Consider the following 16,180-nt stretch of genomic DNA (forward strand, 5'->3'; position numbering starts at 1 on the left):
CCTGCCTTAAGCATGTATTCTTTATCTGTAAGCATTGCTAAAATGTAACACAGTAAAGAATTTAATAATCAGCATTTTAAGAAAACCATTTCTGAGTTTTCAATCAGAAAAAAAAATTGGGGCTAACCCACATTAATGCTGTTCTCCAAATGTTTTTTGAACAAACATTGAATCTCACCCAGTGAGAGAAAATTGTGAATGAAAACTATTCCTTTGCAGATTATTATTTAAATTTTAGCTTGATGATCATTTAGCATCCATCAATAGACAAAAACCAATGGTGCCTGTCTCAGTGATATCATATTGAACTCCAAGGAATCCATTTGGCTCTTGCGCAACTTCAAGTCCTCTGAAGTTTTATTCTATTCTCTACACAATCCCTACTATCAGTCAGAGAGAGCAGGGAATTGGGGTCCCCTGAGCAATCTGAACCCAAACATGGCCCAGAGTGTGGGTTTCACTCAAGAGTGCTGAAAGAGCCAGCTGGTGTTATTGTGAGGCTTTTCACTATCTGGTTTGAAAGGTTTTGAAGAATGGGAGACAACCAGGAAAGACCCCAAATACAGCAAGTGTTTTCAAAAGGACTAGAAACAGTCTGGGGGATGACCAGCTGCTCAGACTCACTTCAGCCCCCTGGGAAATCATGGGGCACATCCTTTCTAAAGTCTGAACTGCTAAGGAAGCCAAGATGATGACTGGGAATAGACAGAGTAGATTTGCCATGGCTTTACTAAATTTACCATGATTGACTAAACTGGTTGCCAAATATTTATCAAAAAACTAGATCTGTGGATGAGGAGAGAGCAGAGGAATGTCATCTACTTTGTCCAGGTGTTTGACACAGCCTCCCAAACACTTCTGCCTCCAAGCTGGGATGTTGTTGCCTTGATGAGGGGACAACTGAGTGAAAAGCAGCTGGAGTGAGGCTCAGAAGGCAGTGGGTAATGAGGCACACTCTGAGCAGACATCAGGAACAAGGGGGATCTTGTTCTCCTGTAAGACTGCAGTCTGAATTCACAGATGCACTTTGAATCACTCTGTCCATAATCACTATCACTGCTGAGGAGATTTGACGTAGTTACTGGAAATCACAGTGTAACAGAATAACTCCCCCTGGAAACTAATCTTCCCAAAGATGATTTAAACAATCTTGTTTGCTTCAGATTTCATTAAAAAGTTATTTTCAAATATACTGTTGACAGTTGTTGATGTTGGACCAAAGGTGATTATATAAGTTCTAGGCTTTGACTGACAGCATTTAATTGAATTTAGCATTTTCTTCCCCTCGCTTCTAATGTACACATTCTCTGAAACAAGTCATATTTGTGTTGTAAAACTTAAAGAACAGAATTCACCTGCTAACTTCCCAGGATGTTGTCTTACATATACATACTGAGTATGTAACAGCATGAGCTGTTCTTTCTTGCTTGGCAATACCTCCAGGACTGTTTCCTATTTGAGGTGTCAGGAAGACAGTGCATTTCTTGAATAGATGGCCCAAAAGCATTTTGAATAAAACAGATTTTTCTTTTTTTTTTTTTTTTTTGCCTGGTGGGTTTCAAATTTAGCACCATGTGAAAGAAGAATTTAATCTCAAATGTTAATTTATGAGATTTGTATTTATATTTAAGGAGATTTGAAAAGTGATTTTAACCCTGTCATCTCCTGGTTTAATCCTTCACCCTTCACTTGGATGTAGCACCTGGAGACCCCACTGCTTTCAGGATTCTGACACACCACAGAGAGGGCTCAACCAGTTGGCCCCAGAATTGAGACCACATCAAGAAATTAACAACCAGATCAGAAAGGAAGAGGCAATTATGGGCTTTTATGAGTAATATCAATCATTTGGATTTATTCATTTTATCTTACAGAAGATTAATAGATATATAGCACATTAATATACTTTTACAGCAGTGTAATTTATAAAGGGAAAAAACCTTTTAGGAAAAGCTGTGATGCAATCTACTGTTAATATTTTGCTGAGGGGGGATGAGACTATTAAACCATTCACCTTGCAAATACTACTGAAAATTGACAAAGTACAGCCTAGGAAGGTTATTCTGCATCTTATCCTCCAGGGTCAATAATTTTACACTTGGAGCCTTCTCTGAACCGATTTGTCTATATTTCAGATAGGAACACACTTTGATGTTCCTAAACAAATTGATGTATTTCCCCCACACATTTATTGTTCTTATTTCTAAATGTTGAAAGAAAAACCAGCACCTTCACTAGCTCTTAATGGAAAGCTTATCTATTAAAGATGATGACTTCAATGAGAAAAGGTGGTGGTTCCAGGTAAACGGACTATTTTACAGACTACTCTTAATGTATTTCTTTCTGTAATAGGAAATTTGAAGCAGTATCAGGTTTATATCAGCAGAACATGTGATTCTTTAATAACATCTTTCAACAGAAGCTTTTCTTACACACTGACAGCTACAGGGGTTGTCACTGCCTGCAAAGAAATTTGTCCCTTGGGAATGCATAGGATATTTCTTTAATAGGAAATTAAGGACTGAGCAAAACATGTAGGTGTACAATCTGTTTATCTGTATTTCCTGCTGGTATTTTTCTTTTCAGACACTATCAATTTTACCCAGAGCACTGACACCCCTGAAGAGCTTGCAATGGAAAAACTTCTTTGGAGAGACTGGTAATGTTTCTGGTAGATACAAGAATGTTCTCCCTGAGCTCTGAGCTGACCAAAACCTCCCAGCTTTATTCATGCTCCTTTTTGTGCTGTGCCTGTGAGATCATGCATGGTGCTAACACAGTCACGTAGTTCACATCTTCAGAATATCCACTGAGCACACACAGTGTCCCATCCTCATGGGCTGGCTGCAGATGTCCAGGAAAAACCCAACCTGTCTACATCACATGCCCATAAAAAAGAAAATTGGCAGTGAAAGCATCACAATTAGAAGTAGAAAAAAATATTCCAAGAGAATTATTCAGAATATAATGTCTTCCTCCTGAATCTAGCCCATTTTCTAAATCTGAGAAATTGCCATATTCTCCAAGACTCCTCTGTGGTAGGGTTAAAAGATACTGTCTAAGCAAATTGGGTCAGCACATATTTTTCCAGTTAGATGATCTGTGAAAACCAACAGGAAAAAGGCAAGGGAAAAAAAAAAAAGGTAAATTACTCCAAACACCCAGAATCAGAAGCTCAATAAGATCAATAAAGAGGTAAAACTTGCTGTGACTCACAGTGCTGATGTTGCAGATCTTTGAGGAAAAGATGCCCAGGAACTGGCAAATAATGCAGTCTGAACAAAGTGTCTCAAGAGTGATAGAAAAGAAGATAGCTAAGCATAAAGGGAAGGAATTAAGAAAACTTTGTGCATAGTATTAGGAAAAACTGGACAATATGAAACCAACAGCTGTGAGATTTCCGAGGGATTATCATGGGACCTTCTAAAAAAACACTAAGGAAGAATACAAGGAAGTGTTTAGCATCAGCAATCCCACATCACAGGAAGGTATTAGGTAGTTTTCCAGGTGTCCATCTGATAAGGAGAACAACAAAAGCAGGGAGCATTTGACAGACAGCAAATGCAGTTTCTCCCCAGTTTCATAACTGGTGCCTAAATCTATAATGTCAAAAATAACACAGGAAGACACATGACCCAGGTGGTCCTTACATTTTAAGGCTGCAAATTCCCTTTAGTTTGTTTAAGAGAGCACACCTCACCAAGCATCCAAGCTGCCAATCCCTAGACGGGCTCTCCCAGGACACAACCCTTCATTCCTTGCTGCCTGTGGAAGGATCCAATCCATGATGTGGCTTTCACACACCTTTGACTTAAGTTGCAAAACAGGGAAAAAATGCTTGCAGTGATGCTTCTACCACCTTTTATTTTCTAGTATCTCTTTGCAGGAGCAAGAACATCCTCAGGCAGGTGTAGGAAAAGTCACTTTCCCGCCCTCACTGAATTTGTACATAGTCCACCTCCCACCAAAATAAATGAACACACTTGTACCTATTGTGTCTCTTCATGGTAGATCCAAGCAGGTTTCAGTCTTGTTGAGGCAGGGACTGAGCACTCTGCTGTAGAATACTGTCTCCCCTGATAAATCTGATACTGTCTTGAGAGATCCAAGCTCGTTTTCCCTTCTGCCATCCTAACCAGGGGATAAGCACTGACTTATTTGTACAGAGAGAATGGAGATCCACGTGGTTGTTCATCAGTCATTAAAAGCTGTTCTACCTTAAGCCAGCCAGCTAGCTTTAAAAAGTCTGCTAGTGCAAGTAGAAGCAGGCAGCCCTGCAATCCCTGTTCTGGACCTTTACTTCTGGCTGAATCTCATTCCCAGGTACCATACACAATCTGCAGGTGTTCAATTCAAAGTGATGATATCTAGAACCTCTGTATTATCTTTTAATGACTGAATTTTCCTAAAGTGTGTGTAGAAAACTCCTGACCACATTTAGTCAAGGTGTTATTCTTAAATTGAAGAAACAAGGAAAATAACTCAAACAAATCAACTGAATTTATGTTAGTTTCTTGCCCCACTAAATCACTAGTCCTTTTGATTAGTAGTCCTTTTCCAGGTGAGTATTTTGAGGAGGAGTCAGAAGCAAATGAATTATACAACAGCACACGTTTTCATTAAAGGCAAGATGAAAAGCACTTTTCCAGCCTCTCTATGTCTGTCCAAAACAGCAAAATGTGGCTACCCCAGGAAATCCTGATTGTAATGCAGTTGTGTTTTGGCTTTCAAACTTGCTTCTGTTTCAAACAGTATTTTAGCCCATTTCCAAAGAAAATCAAGCTTCCTGTGATGCTGTTGCCCATCACTGAAAGAACTGTTCAGTCATTCTGTGCACTTCAGTTGGATCAGAGCTGGTGATCTCAAGGATAATTAAATTTCTGTTAGATAATTGTAGTGGATGAGACAGGAATGGGGACATAGGGCACATGTTCAGTAGGCTTTATTAATAACTGATCACAGACTGAGTTTATCTCAATACTCCCTGAAAGCACAGAAGGATTTCACTGGTTTCACTGGGACATGGGGCACATGTTCAGCAGGCTTTATTAATAACTGATCACAGACTGAGTTCATCTCAATACTCCCTAAAAGCACAGAAGGATTTCACTGGTGTAGGACAAGTCAGCCAATGACTACTGAGTTGTATTATCAGGCCTACAATTTCAACATCTAAACAGAATAAAGTTCCATCACCCTCATGGTTATCAGCACTATTGAAAAAAATTAAAAATAAATCTAGTAGTTACTTTGGATGGACAAGACAATCCAATCCATCAAAACACAAGAAAGATACAACAACCATTATATTTATATTTGTCCCTTATTAATCTTATTATTCCACCAAAAATATAATTCTGCTGTTCATTGAAAGAACATTGCAAACTCACCAGAAGGCAAATTTCTGCAGAATCGTGTCCTTAGTCAGCATAAATACAAAATTTGCTATTTTAAATTCATTCTTTCCTCCATTGTTCAACATCAAGTATTAAAAACAGCAACACTGAACTCTGAGTCTAAGCAAGCAGAGTAAGAGATCCCATCCAATACCCACAAAAAGGTTTTGTTGAATAAAATATAGAGTTTAAATTCCCTGGTTACTGCAGCATTAGGCTGCCCATTGGTGATAACACATAGGTCACACATGTCTGAATAAAAGGATTATGGGGTGAACACCATAAAATGGATCTGAGTATGAGGTATGTCACGTTTCTTCATTCTTATTCCCCTGTCAGACACTCAACACATTGGTATTATTTTAAGCTATCTTAGCTTGGTGCCAGAAACTGGATACTGAATTCTAGTCAGAAGAAAAATAAGAAAAGACTTGGAGAGTGAGATGGATGAGAATGGCTTTCCCACTCTTTAAGAACTTTAAGGAAAGGCATTAACTGTGATCTCACCAAAACTGACGTAAAAAAATAAATCTGGGATTATGGGTTGCAGGAGGAAGGAGAGAAAGCATAGAGAAATGAAAAACCTTCTGTGCCCCTGGATGGTAATGTGGTAGAAATGCAGTTTGTTGTGTATCTTGGTCTGGATCTAAGTTTTACACAACACAGTTCACTGCCACAACAAGACCTTGACAGGCAGAAGGTGTCCCTGCACAGAGGGGAAAAATATGCTTTTTAGAAACAAAATATGCTTTTTAGGGAAGAATCTACAACATCTACAGTTCTATAAAACTTGCTCCTTAAAAACCAATCCTCACATCATATTCCAATCATGTGCTTTAACACTGGATATCCACTCTGACTTGGAATCATGACAAATGAATTAAAAAACAGATAATTTGAAATGGAGACACTCTGGAAATACATTATACAGCCTAAGACTCAAAGCTGATAAACCTTTGAATTGATTTGCTACCAGACAACTTGGACAGAAGCAGTCAGTGAGAGGTGAACAGATGACCACGAATAGATTCTGGAAAGGTAGCTCTAACAATTTGTTTCCTGCAAAAATTAAAATGTTTCTAAAAATAATTTAAAAATATTTAAATTAGAAATTTTGAAGCTGAGTAGCAGAAAGGAAGGCAGTCTTTCTACCTGCTCTTGGGCTGCTGTACTTTGGATGGAGGGGCATCTCCAGGAGGAAGAGGAAAGCAAGGAAGCTGCTGGTTCTCCCAGAGGAGCTGAGCATCCTCTGCTTGGAAAAAAACTTGGGGAAGTTAGAACACAGAGGGAGACAGAAACAGAGGGAGAAAGCAGGCAGCTCCCAGCAGAATGCAGCTTAGAAAACTCCCTGGAGGGCCAGAAGCTTCTTCACAGCAATGAGCAGACCCAAGCCAGGGGAAGGCAAAGAAGATTGATGGATTTGTCACTCAGCAATAGCAGACACTGCAGTTTGACTCAGAATTAACTCAAAAATGGATGTTTCCAGCATTGGAAGATTAATGCAATGTCTAGAAATCGACACAGCAGCTCAGCAGCGGGTGGCAGCAGAGGCTGGCACACAACAGCAGCTGAAGCACAGGATTTGTCCCAGCCCCACAAGTTCAGCATCAGTCTTTTCTTCCTTGCCTCGAATGGTGACAGAACTGAAAGGAGTCAATGGGCAAAATCGAATCGGTTTCAAAAAAGGCTGAGGTGTTTCAATCAGCTCATTTAAAGTGGACCAGGCTAACACACCCAATAAGACAGTGGTGCCACAGTAACATTATCTACTGCAATCTTTCCATAAGGCTGATTAGCATTTTGTTAGTTTAATGAGTGGAAAACAACACAGGCTTTAGCCCTCTTCCTGGTACTCTGCTTGAGAAGCTGAAGAACCCGGCTTCACTCCTGCCTTGATCCAAATTACATCACTCCAAAAATGCCCCAGTTAAGATCAGATTCAGCAGCTCTTCGCCTTTGTATGGAGTTGGGCCATGGAAGGACAGAGTCAGTTATGCAAAATATTCTTCTGGTCTACTGGGGTGGAGATAAGAAATTTGCCTCTAGGCTCTGCTTTATTTCTTTAGTTTCCCAAAAAAATGATGACACACATGTAACACATCTTGAGTACGAAGTGCCATGAACTCCAGTTACAGTGCACTATAAAATTACTCTTATGTGCCTATTCTTGTTCTACAATTTCAGAAGTTTTCCTCTAGGAATCACCCAACTGCCTAAAGTAAGGAGAAAATTCAACTTGGGAACACCTTGCTTGGGTTTAGGCTCCCAGTGGTGAAGAAACACACTCACCACTACAGCCAAAGGATTGAGAACAAACCACTGCCAATGAGACCCTTAAATTCGCACTGGGAACAGGAATTCCAACTTTCCAAACACATTAGGAGCAACAGGTGCTTGCAAGGAAAAGAGAGACAGGCAGCATTAAAGAACAAAAAACTTCAAGGTCTGATATTTCACCCACCTGGGTTTGATGCACAAGTAAGTCTGTTACTATGGAAGTATTCCTAGTTACTGTCAGTCTGTCTGTCCTTCTCTGCCTGCAGTAACTTCTCAGGCTCACTCCACCTGCCCACAGGGCTGTTTTACACCCATCATCTTTCTCTCTCTCATATTCACCTCTTATTCTCTCAGCAAAGTCCCAGAGCTTTTTTCTCTCCAGGTTAGCCTCAAGCACAGCCAGCTCCTTCTCCATTAAAACCACTTAAATCTACTTAATAGAAGAACAAATATAGGAGCACTCCTATGCACAGTGTTTTATTTTCCTAGATAATGGGTAAAGTAAGATGAAATTAAGGTAGTGTTTATTCTGGTGATTGATGATATTAGACATACCTGGTCATCCCCCAAAACAAGTACTATAATGTCAAGAAATTCACAACTGATCATGAACATATACCAAACATGCTGGATCTGGAGAAGCAGAATAAGAGCTTTTGGAGTAGCCTCAAATCTGTACTGTAATGATACAATAACCATAATAGGCCCCAATGCACATAAAGCCTGATTTTAGAGACATTAGATTCTTCACTTTATTTTTTTATTTCTCCCTATTCTTTCATTTTCACTTCCCAGCTAATAATAGCTTCTATTACTACCAGTCATTTGGAACAAAGAGAAAACCTATCTCAAGAACTACAGCTCTTAGAGCTCTTTAAATCTACCTTAAATGATAGTCAATCGTTCCAATTCTATATTTACAGTAAGCACTGCCATTCCAGGGAGAGAGCAGAGCATCACACCAGCACTGAAATCCCTGCTGCAAAGACAAAACTACTCAGTCTTAACTGCTGGCCCAACTTCACAGCCCTTCATTTCCTCCCCTAATTTGTTTCCTTGAATCTCTTATGTGCAGCTGAGCTTAGAGCCGACCCAGAACACCAGCCCGCAAGGAGATTCCCTACAGGAAAAGAATTAGCAATGTTTTCCAAGTCCTGACCTGCAGACTGGACTTACTTCACAGCAGTGATGCTCTGCTGGAAGCAAAAACTGTCAGCAGGTCACCCCTCATTTTCACTCTGATTGATCCTTTAAGTACCCAAACACACTGCACGAAGTATAGCTACAAACCCAGTGGGAAATGGAAGGAATGGAAACATAATGGGAAGGATGAACGGGGTTGGGGAAATAAGCACAAACCTGTTTAAGATTCGAAGTGAAAGGCCAAAGCTGCCTCAGAACAGGGTGTTTTGGGAAGTCAGGTTCAGCATGAATTTATAACAGCCACGTGAATGGGAACTGCTACCTTCCTGTTTTCCAATTCCGCTAGATTTGATCTAGCAAAGATTTTACGGCCGGTGTTTGTGTTTTATAATGGGTATAGTGAAGCAGTGACTTAAAGTCGGCAAAAATCAGGACGCAAAAGACAATTAGCAGAGAAAATGGCCTGTCCTGGTAAGCGCAGGACAGAAACAGCAGCACAAACCCGAAAAAACCCCTTCCTTTTTCATCGCTGTCTCTGATACATTGACAAGTAGGTGTGAAAGTTCCAAAGCTACAGGCTTCCCTGAGCACCCGAACAGTTCACTCTGTTTCTGAGCAAGAGGCAATCCCCACCTAGGGAATGACAGCTTTTGTTTTATAACCATTGCAGAGTAGCACTGATCTTTGCTTACTGCAGCTCTTCACCAGAAGTGCCCGAATTACCACATCTTATTCAACACCTGGACCAAATAAAAGTCAACACCTCACCCACGGACCACAAGCAACTTGCTGGCACCTCAGTGCCAATTTCCCAAGCAGCTCTTGCTTCTCCTTGTACAGTTTTGTTTGCAAAGTGTTGATTAAAGGTAAAAATGTTAACAATACAAGAGAAATTTTAGTGTACCTAGGGCAGAGTTGCACCTCTCTGATGCTCTTAATGTCCAGGTCAGCCAGTGGTTTCTGCTGCTCCCTTTCAACTCCCATTCCTGAGTTCCCTTCTTGCAGGAGGAAAATCAGAAAAGTGGGAGTGATGAGAGGATCCTATTTTAGCATTGGGGCTTCACCAATCTTTCCATTTCACTTCCCTGTCTGTTACACTTACAGCACAGCTCTGACATCTCCCCAAGTGCTTTACAATGGCAGGAAAAGTCCTTGTGTGTTACAGATGGAAAGTTTGAGACATGGATTGTGCCTAGGGAAGCCTGGGGTATCTTGTGGCCTACTGGACATCAAAGAAGTCTTGCTGTACAGATTTTAAACAGGATTTGTAATCTTTCTGTGCCCCCGTCAACCTACAAATAAACTAAAAAGGATCATGGAACCAGTTTCACGGAACTAGGTCAAAAGATGTGATGTAAGGACAGGTTGAGTTGTGAACCTCCTAAAAACTAAACCTTGCCCCATTCACCTTAAGACACAACTCCTTATTCAGGGTAATACATCCCCAATCTGCTGAAACCAGCGTTTGTTGATCTGTCTTCAGCACCAAATTACCTGCAATTCTTGAGTTACCTATGTTACTTTATTGCACAAGGCTTATAATGCCTACAGCATCAGAAAAAATTACCAAAGGAAGCCAAAGGAAAGGTTGGGTCCAATACATTTTATGACAAAATTCTCCCTGAAATAAAGGGGGGATGGAATTTCATCTGTGCACTTCCAGATGACCAGAGGGAAGCATTTACCTTTCTGAAATGGTGCTGAGAGTCTTGCATGGTGCATATTTCTGATTCTCACTGCAAGGGCATGCTACCTGGACCACATTTGCAAGGCTATGGAGACAAAGTAGCCAGAAGGAACAGATCTCTGTGGTTCTACCTCACGGGATATGCATATTTTAAATGGAAAGGCAGCTTTAGCTCAGCTTTTAATGAAGCAGTATCTTGCCCTATAGCAAATATTCTTTCAGCTCAATTTGCTAAGAACCTTAAATTCTGTTAAAGAAACCCAACAAAACAACTTGGTAAAAATTCTGTTTCATTGTCAAAACCTGCTTTGATTACAGTTATTTTCAGATTTTGAAATATCAAACAATCTGTCATTGAATTTCACTCATGTCAAATGCTATACTGCTAAACTCAGTGGAGAAAAATTTTAAATTAACAACTTTTGTCTTTTTTTCCCTAATTAGTTCTCATCTATAGAAACAATGTTGGGGGAAAAATCAACTGCTTTTAAGGGTTTGTGAAATGATTGTTTCCTAGATTTCTAATGCAGTAACAACTCTGTCCAATGCTAATGTTAGAAGAGAGTTTATTGATAGAATACTGAAGCAACTTTGATTATAAACACTGGAAAGTGCTGCTGTGAGCCTTTCTTAATTTCAGACCACAGAGATGCAAGAATAAACCAATTTTTACAGTGCCTGGTTACCCCCAGAACCACAGGTCCTGCCTGGGAGTGTGTGTGTCTGAAACTACACCTTGCCTAGACAAATGCATAGTGCCAGTTTTTTTTTTTTTTCTGTTCCAACAAGAATTCTTTAAAATGACAACTCATATTCGCAGGGAAGTAGAAGCCCCCCCTCCTCCTTAGAGGTATTTAAAGCTGACTTAACAAAACACTAGCAGGGATTCTATAAACTGCATTATCCTAATGCTTCACACACTTTAATTCTCAACATGTAGAACTCCATTACTTCCGAAGAGATAACTAACAGGGCATTCAGCAATTATGTGACAATTGGAAAAGCTTACTGAAAATTAATAGTAAAGCAAGAGCACCTATTAATGATAACACAACACAGCAATTTTTCATCTTCTTATCAATAACAGCCCAGGCATGCACTGACTGTGCATTGCAAATTGTTGTTTTGCTCCATATTGTCAACAGAAGGTAAACCTGGCTTTAAAAATTAATGTATTTATACACTAAGGAGCAAGTTAGCACCTTAACCTGACTCAACAGCAGCCTTCCTGACTGCTTAATATATCCAAATATGTAGAATATTTTAGGAAATATATATGTGCAACTGCTGCATGAATACTGGCACCCCATCTATTAAAATAATAATCTAGAAACATGATACAAAAATATATCTATGCTGTCTTAAAAGTAGTAAACATGAACTTCTGACTGAGCAACGTTAGATACAGCATACAAAGAATCACCTAACACTGCTTTCAGAAATCCAGTGAGACACTCTGCCATAATCTCCTCAAATTTATGAAGTTTCACGTGGATTTCATCCTAATTTATGCATCTTTAACAAGTAGGTAAGTAGACAGCACACTTTGATATCTGAAAGGAAAGACAGCATTTGAAGTTCAATCTACTGACATAAAAAAACCCTTCTCCCTTCACTGAAAGGCAGTGCCAAAATATTTCCCATTCTAACACCTCTGATTTTATAAAAAAATAAGACCACCCCATCAGGAAGGGTTTTTGATGGTAGCATTTCTGGCTTACTAAAATGCTGCTGTATTGCATCACTGAAACCCAAGATATTTTGCTTTTCTTGGCAGAAATCCTGAGCCTTCACTGTAGTACTAGTATTATCCACACTGATTTTTGGTTAAAAAAGGAAAGAAAAAGTCAAGAATCAGTAATGCCTCCCTTCTAAACCTGCTAATCAGATTCCAGGAAGCCACCAGTCCCTCCAAATTCTGGCCAGAGAACAAAGAATAGCACAGACTTGCATTCAATGCATTATCAGCAACATAAAATATTTCTTAATTTATAATAAACTGTAACTTTAACCAGATATTCTGGTAAAAGCATGCCAAAATGCATTTACACAACTTTTTAGTAGTAGGTTAGCATTAAAAGGTACATCTAAAATGCCTCAAAAATCTCACACATTCTCATTTTACTTTATTATTTAGTTATATAAACTATAAAACTAATTGACTCCAAAACCTTGTTGGTTTTTATCTAAAGAATGCAGAAAAAATTAATCCTCCTGGGTGAGCCAAGTGCCACATCCACCTGAGAGCCTGCAGTGGCTATTTATGATTCTTGTTTGATTCAAGGCAGCAACTTTGCTTCATTTAGTCAGCATTCACTGGCACACTCACAGTAAGCAACTTCCCAACATCACCTATAAAACACTGCACAACAAACCCCATTCCTGATGGTACAAGTTTCAATTGATCCTTTTGGTAGCTCTTAAAAAGAAATAGGAAGAAAAAAGGAGTGTGCAAGTGAGTGAAAGAGGCTGTAGGTATAAGGAAGGAGTTTTTATTTAGTTCCCTTCTGCTCAGCAACTTTGTAATCCATTTGCTGCTCTCCTTTCCCATCTCTTAACCCTTCGCGTTGTTTAGTTGGAAACTGGGCTGCAAGAATGTGAAGAATGTAAACAGCCTTTTATTGTCCAGAAGGATGGGAGTGTGAAAGAAATGTGCGCCTTATCGCAGGGCTGCAGCTCGCTACTTCATTGCTATGATAAAGTGCTGGAGCAAAAAACATTACACGACAAGCACAATCCAAAACCGGATTAGAATTTGACATAAGCTTCCTCAAAAACTAATCAATCACCTCACACTGTAACACTAGACTCCAGTTCTTAAGGAGGGTGTTTAATCCCTTCAAGGTTTATTATACACTCCCTATTGACTACTTCGTGACAAACTTTCGCGTCCAAGGCAGCTGAGGAAGAGAGGCACAACTTTTGCAGCAGAGATATTTATGAGAGTAACACCAAAACTCCCCCCAAAACAGCAAAAGCAGTTAAAACCTTTCCGAAATAAATGTGAAGATGGCCAAACTCTTTTACAAACACGTTGGTTTTTTTTCTCTTTACGACCTCCTCATGAACACGAGCATCAGTCCGTTTGTTTCGTACCATCAGCGCCCCACGGGCGAGGGAGAAGTTGAGCTCCTCGCTTTGCCTTCCTCCCTTCAGAGCTCCGAATTTCGCAGTCTGCATCTCACCTCGCCGTCACGTCAGTCCCCGCATTCCCCCACCGCATGCAGAGGAATATTCACCAGAACACCGGCGCGTCCCACAGTTTCTGATAAGAATTGAGGAAACACCTGGGGCGCGCCGCAGCAAGCCGAAACTAACGGGGGAGCTTCCCGAGCGCAGGCGGCTCTACCTACACACCCAGCTATGTCTTCCACGCGAAAAAAAAAGATGCTTGAGGCCAGCAGAAAACTTTCCGGGAGCGGGCAGTCCCGGCGATGCTGGGCACACACAAACACACACATCCCCACCGTCCCTGCCCGCGGTATTTTCCAGCTCCGCGGCGGCTCCCGGAGCATCCCGGCGCCCGGGGCCGCGCTGCGCTCGGGCACACGAGCGTCCCGCCATCCCAAACGGGGCGAACAGAAGCAATCCCGCTGAATTAAAATCAATTAAGAAAAAATAATAATTAAAAAAAAATAGAAAAAAAGATGGGGAAAGAAAGGGAAAAACGGTAATACGATAGGGGCTGTGGGAGGCAGGTTTGGGGAACCAGAGGAGACCGCGCCCGCCGCGCTCCCCGGAGGAAGGCACCGGTGTCCGCCAAGCCCCCCGTGAGAGTCCGGGGGCCGCGGGGATGGAGACTTACGAGCTGGAGAACGCCCTGGACCACGACGAGGGGCAGGGGCTGCAGGGGCACCATCCTGGCTGCCGGTCTAGGCGGCGACTCCCCCGGCGCGGGTCTCGCTCATCGCCGCTCCGGGAGGAGGACGGGGGGGCAGGACCGAGCGCAGGGACACGCCGCCCGCCGTCCCCGCTCACGGGGCGCTGCCAGGCAGCGGCCAGAGCCCGGCACTGCCGCGGCGCTCGGCTCGGCACCGCTCGGCTCCGCGGGCGGCCATGGCGGGCGGGAGGCGGGCTGAGGCGGGCGGGAGGCGGCGGCGCTGCCCGGCTCCCCCCGTGGGGCACGGCGGGGCCCGCTCACAGCCCGGGCCCCCCTCACAGCCCGGGCTCCCTCACAGCCCGGCCCCCTCACAGCCCGGGCCCCCTCACAGCCCGGCCCCCTCACAGCCGGGGCTCTCTCACAGCCGGGGCTCCCCTCACAGCCCGGGCCCCCCTCACAGCCCGGGCTCCCCTCACAGCCCCCGGCCGGGCACCCCTCACAGCCCCCGGCCGGGCACCCCTCACAGCCGGGGCTCCCTCACAGCCCCCGGCCGGGCTCCCCTCACTGCCCCCGGCCGGGCTCCCCTCACAGCCCCCGGCCGCCTCACAGCCCGGCCACCGCTGAGGGCAGCGGTGCCGGGGGCGGCGCGTCCCCGCCGGGCGCAGAGCGGACCCCGCAGCCCCGGGCGGGGCAGCCCGGCCCGCACGGCAAGTTTAAAGCGGCGGCGGCCCCTCCTCCGTCCGCGGCCGCCCTGCCGAGCCCGGGTGCGCCTCTGGGAGCCGCCCTGTGCAGGGAAGCGGGGACAGGGGAGCAGACTCGACGGCCATTCCCTGGGCCCGGCTTTATAGGGCACTTCTGGCACAGCTCCTTTCTTTGGGGAGATCTGCCCCCCGCCCCGGCACCCACAGACGGCTGGGCAGCCACGGTGGGGAAATCCGACGTGTTTCTGCTTCGCGGCTGTGAGCAGACATGGTGAGACGGCCTGGGGATGCTCAGAGTGTCCTGGGGACACTGAGCCCACTCTGGGGACGCTCAGAGTGTCCTGGGCACACTGTCCCGGGGACACTGAGCCTGTACCGGGGATATTCAGACTGCCCCGAGGACCCTGAACATGTCCCGTGGACACTGATCCCATCCTGGGGACCCTGAACATGTCCCAGGGACACTGATCCCACCCTGGGGACCCTGAACATGTCCCAGGGACACTGATCCCACCCTGGGGACCCTGAACATGTCCCAGGGACACTGATCCCACCCTGGGGACCCTGAACATGTCCTGGGGACACTGAATCTGTCTTGGGGACACTGAACATGTCCCGCGGACACTGAGCCCACCCTGGGGACCCTGAACATGTCCTGGGGACACTGAGCCCACCCTGGGGACACTAACCCAGGGACACTGAACCCTCCCTGGGGACACTGAGCCTGCCCTGGGGACACTGAACCTGTACCGGGGACATTCAGACTGCCCCGAGGACACTGAGCCCACCCTGAGGACACTGAGCCCACCCTGAGGACACTGAACATGTCCCAGGGACACTGATCCCACCCTGGGGACCCTGAACATGTCCTGGGGACACTGAGCCCACCCTGGGGACACTGAACCTGTCCCAGGGACACTGAGCCCACTCTGGGGACACTGAACCTGTCCCAAGAACATTCAAACTGCCCCGAGGACACTGAGCCCACCCCAGGGACACTGACCATGTCCTGGGGACACTGAGCCCACACTGGGGACACTGAACCTGTCCCAAGAACATTCAGACTGCCCCGAGGACACTGAGCCCACCCCAGGGACACTGACCATGTCCTGGGGACACTGAGCCCGCTCTGGGGACACTGAACCTGTCCCAAGAA

The 16,180-nt window shown here is 44.1% G+C and overlaps 1 protein-coding gene across 3 annotated transcripts in view; it reads right to left on the reverse strand.

The window, feature by feature from the left end:
• Positions 1–14,988, reverse strand: part of NXPH2 (neurexophilin 2) — a 34,583-nt gene extending 19,595 nt beyond the window's left edge. Inside the window, exons 1-2 of one of the 3 annotated variants that reach the window (XM_072931731.1) lie at positions 14,309–14,988; positions 13,600–13,768 (exon numbers count right to left, since the gene is read on the reverse strand). In XM_072931731.1, the coding sequence (XP_072787832.1) occupies positions 13,600–13,683 (84 nt within the window). In that variant the 5' untranslated portion in view covers positions 13,684–13,768; positions 14,309–14,988. Of the gene's footprint in view, positions 1–13,599; positions 14,097–14,308 lie in introns of all 3 variants that reach the window. The other 2 variants (XM_072931730.1, XM_030278116.4) reach the window with 2 other exon arrangements.
• Positions 14,989–16,180: the final 1,192 nt, after the last annotated feature.

This window comes from Taeniopygia guttata, chromosome 7 (genome assembly GCF_048771995.1).
Source record: "Taeniopygia guttata chromosome 7, bTaeGut7.mat, whole genome shotgun sequence".
Lineage (NCBI taxonomy): Eukaryota > Metazoa > Chordata > Aves > Passeriformes > Estrildidae > Taeniopygia > Taeniopygia guttata.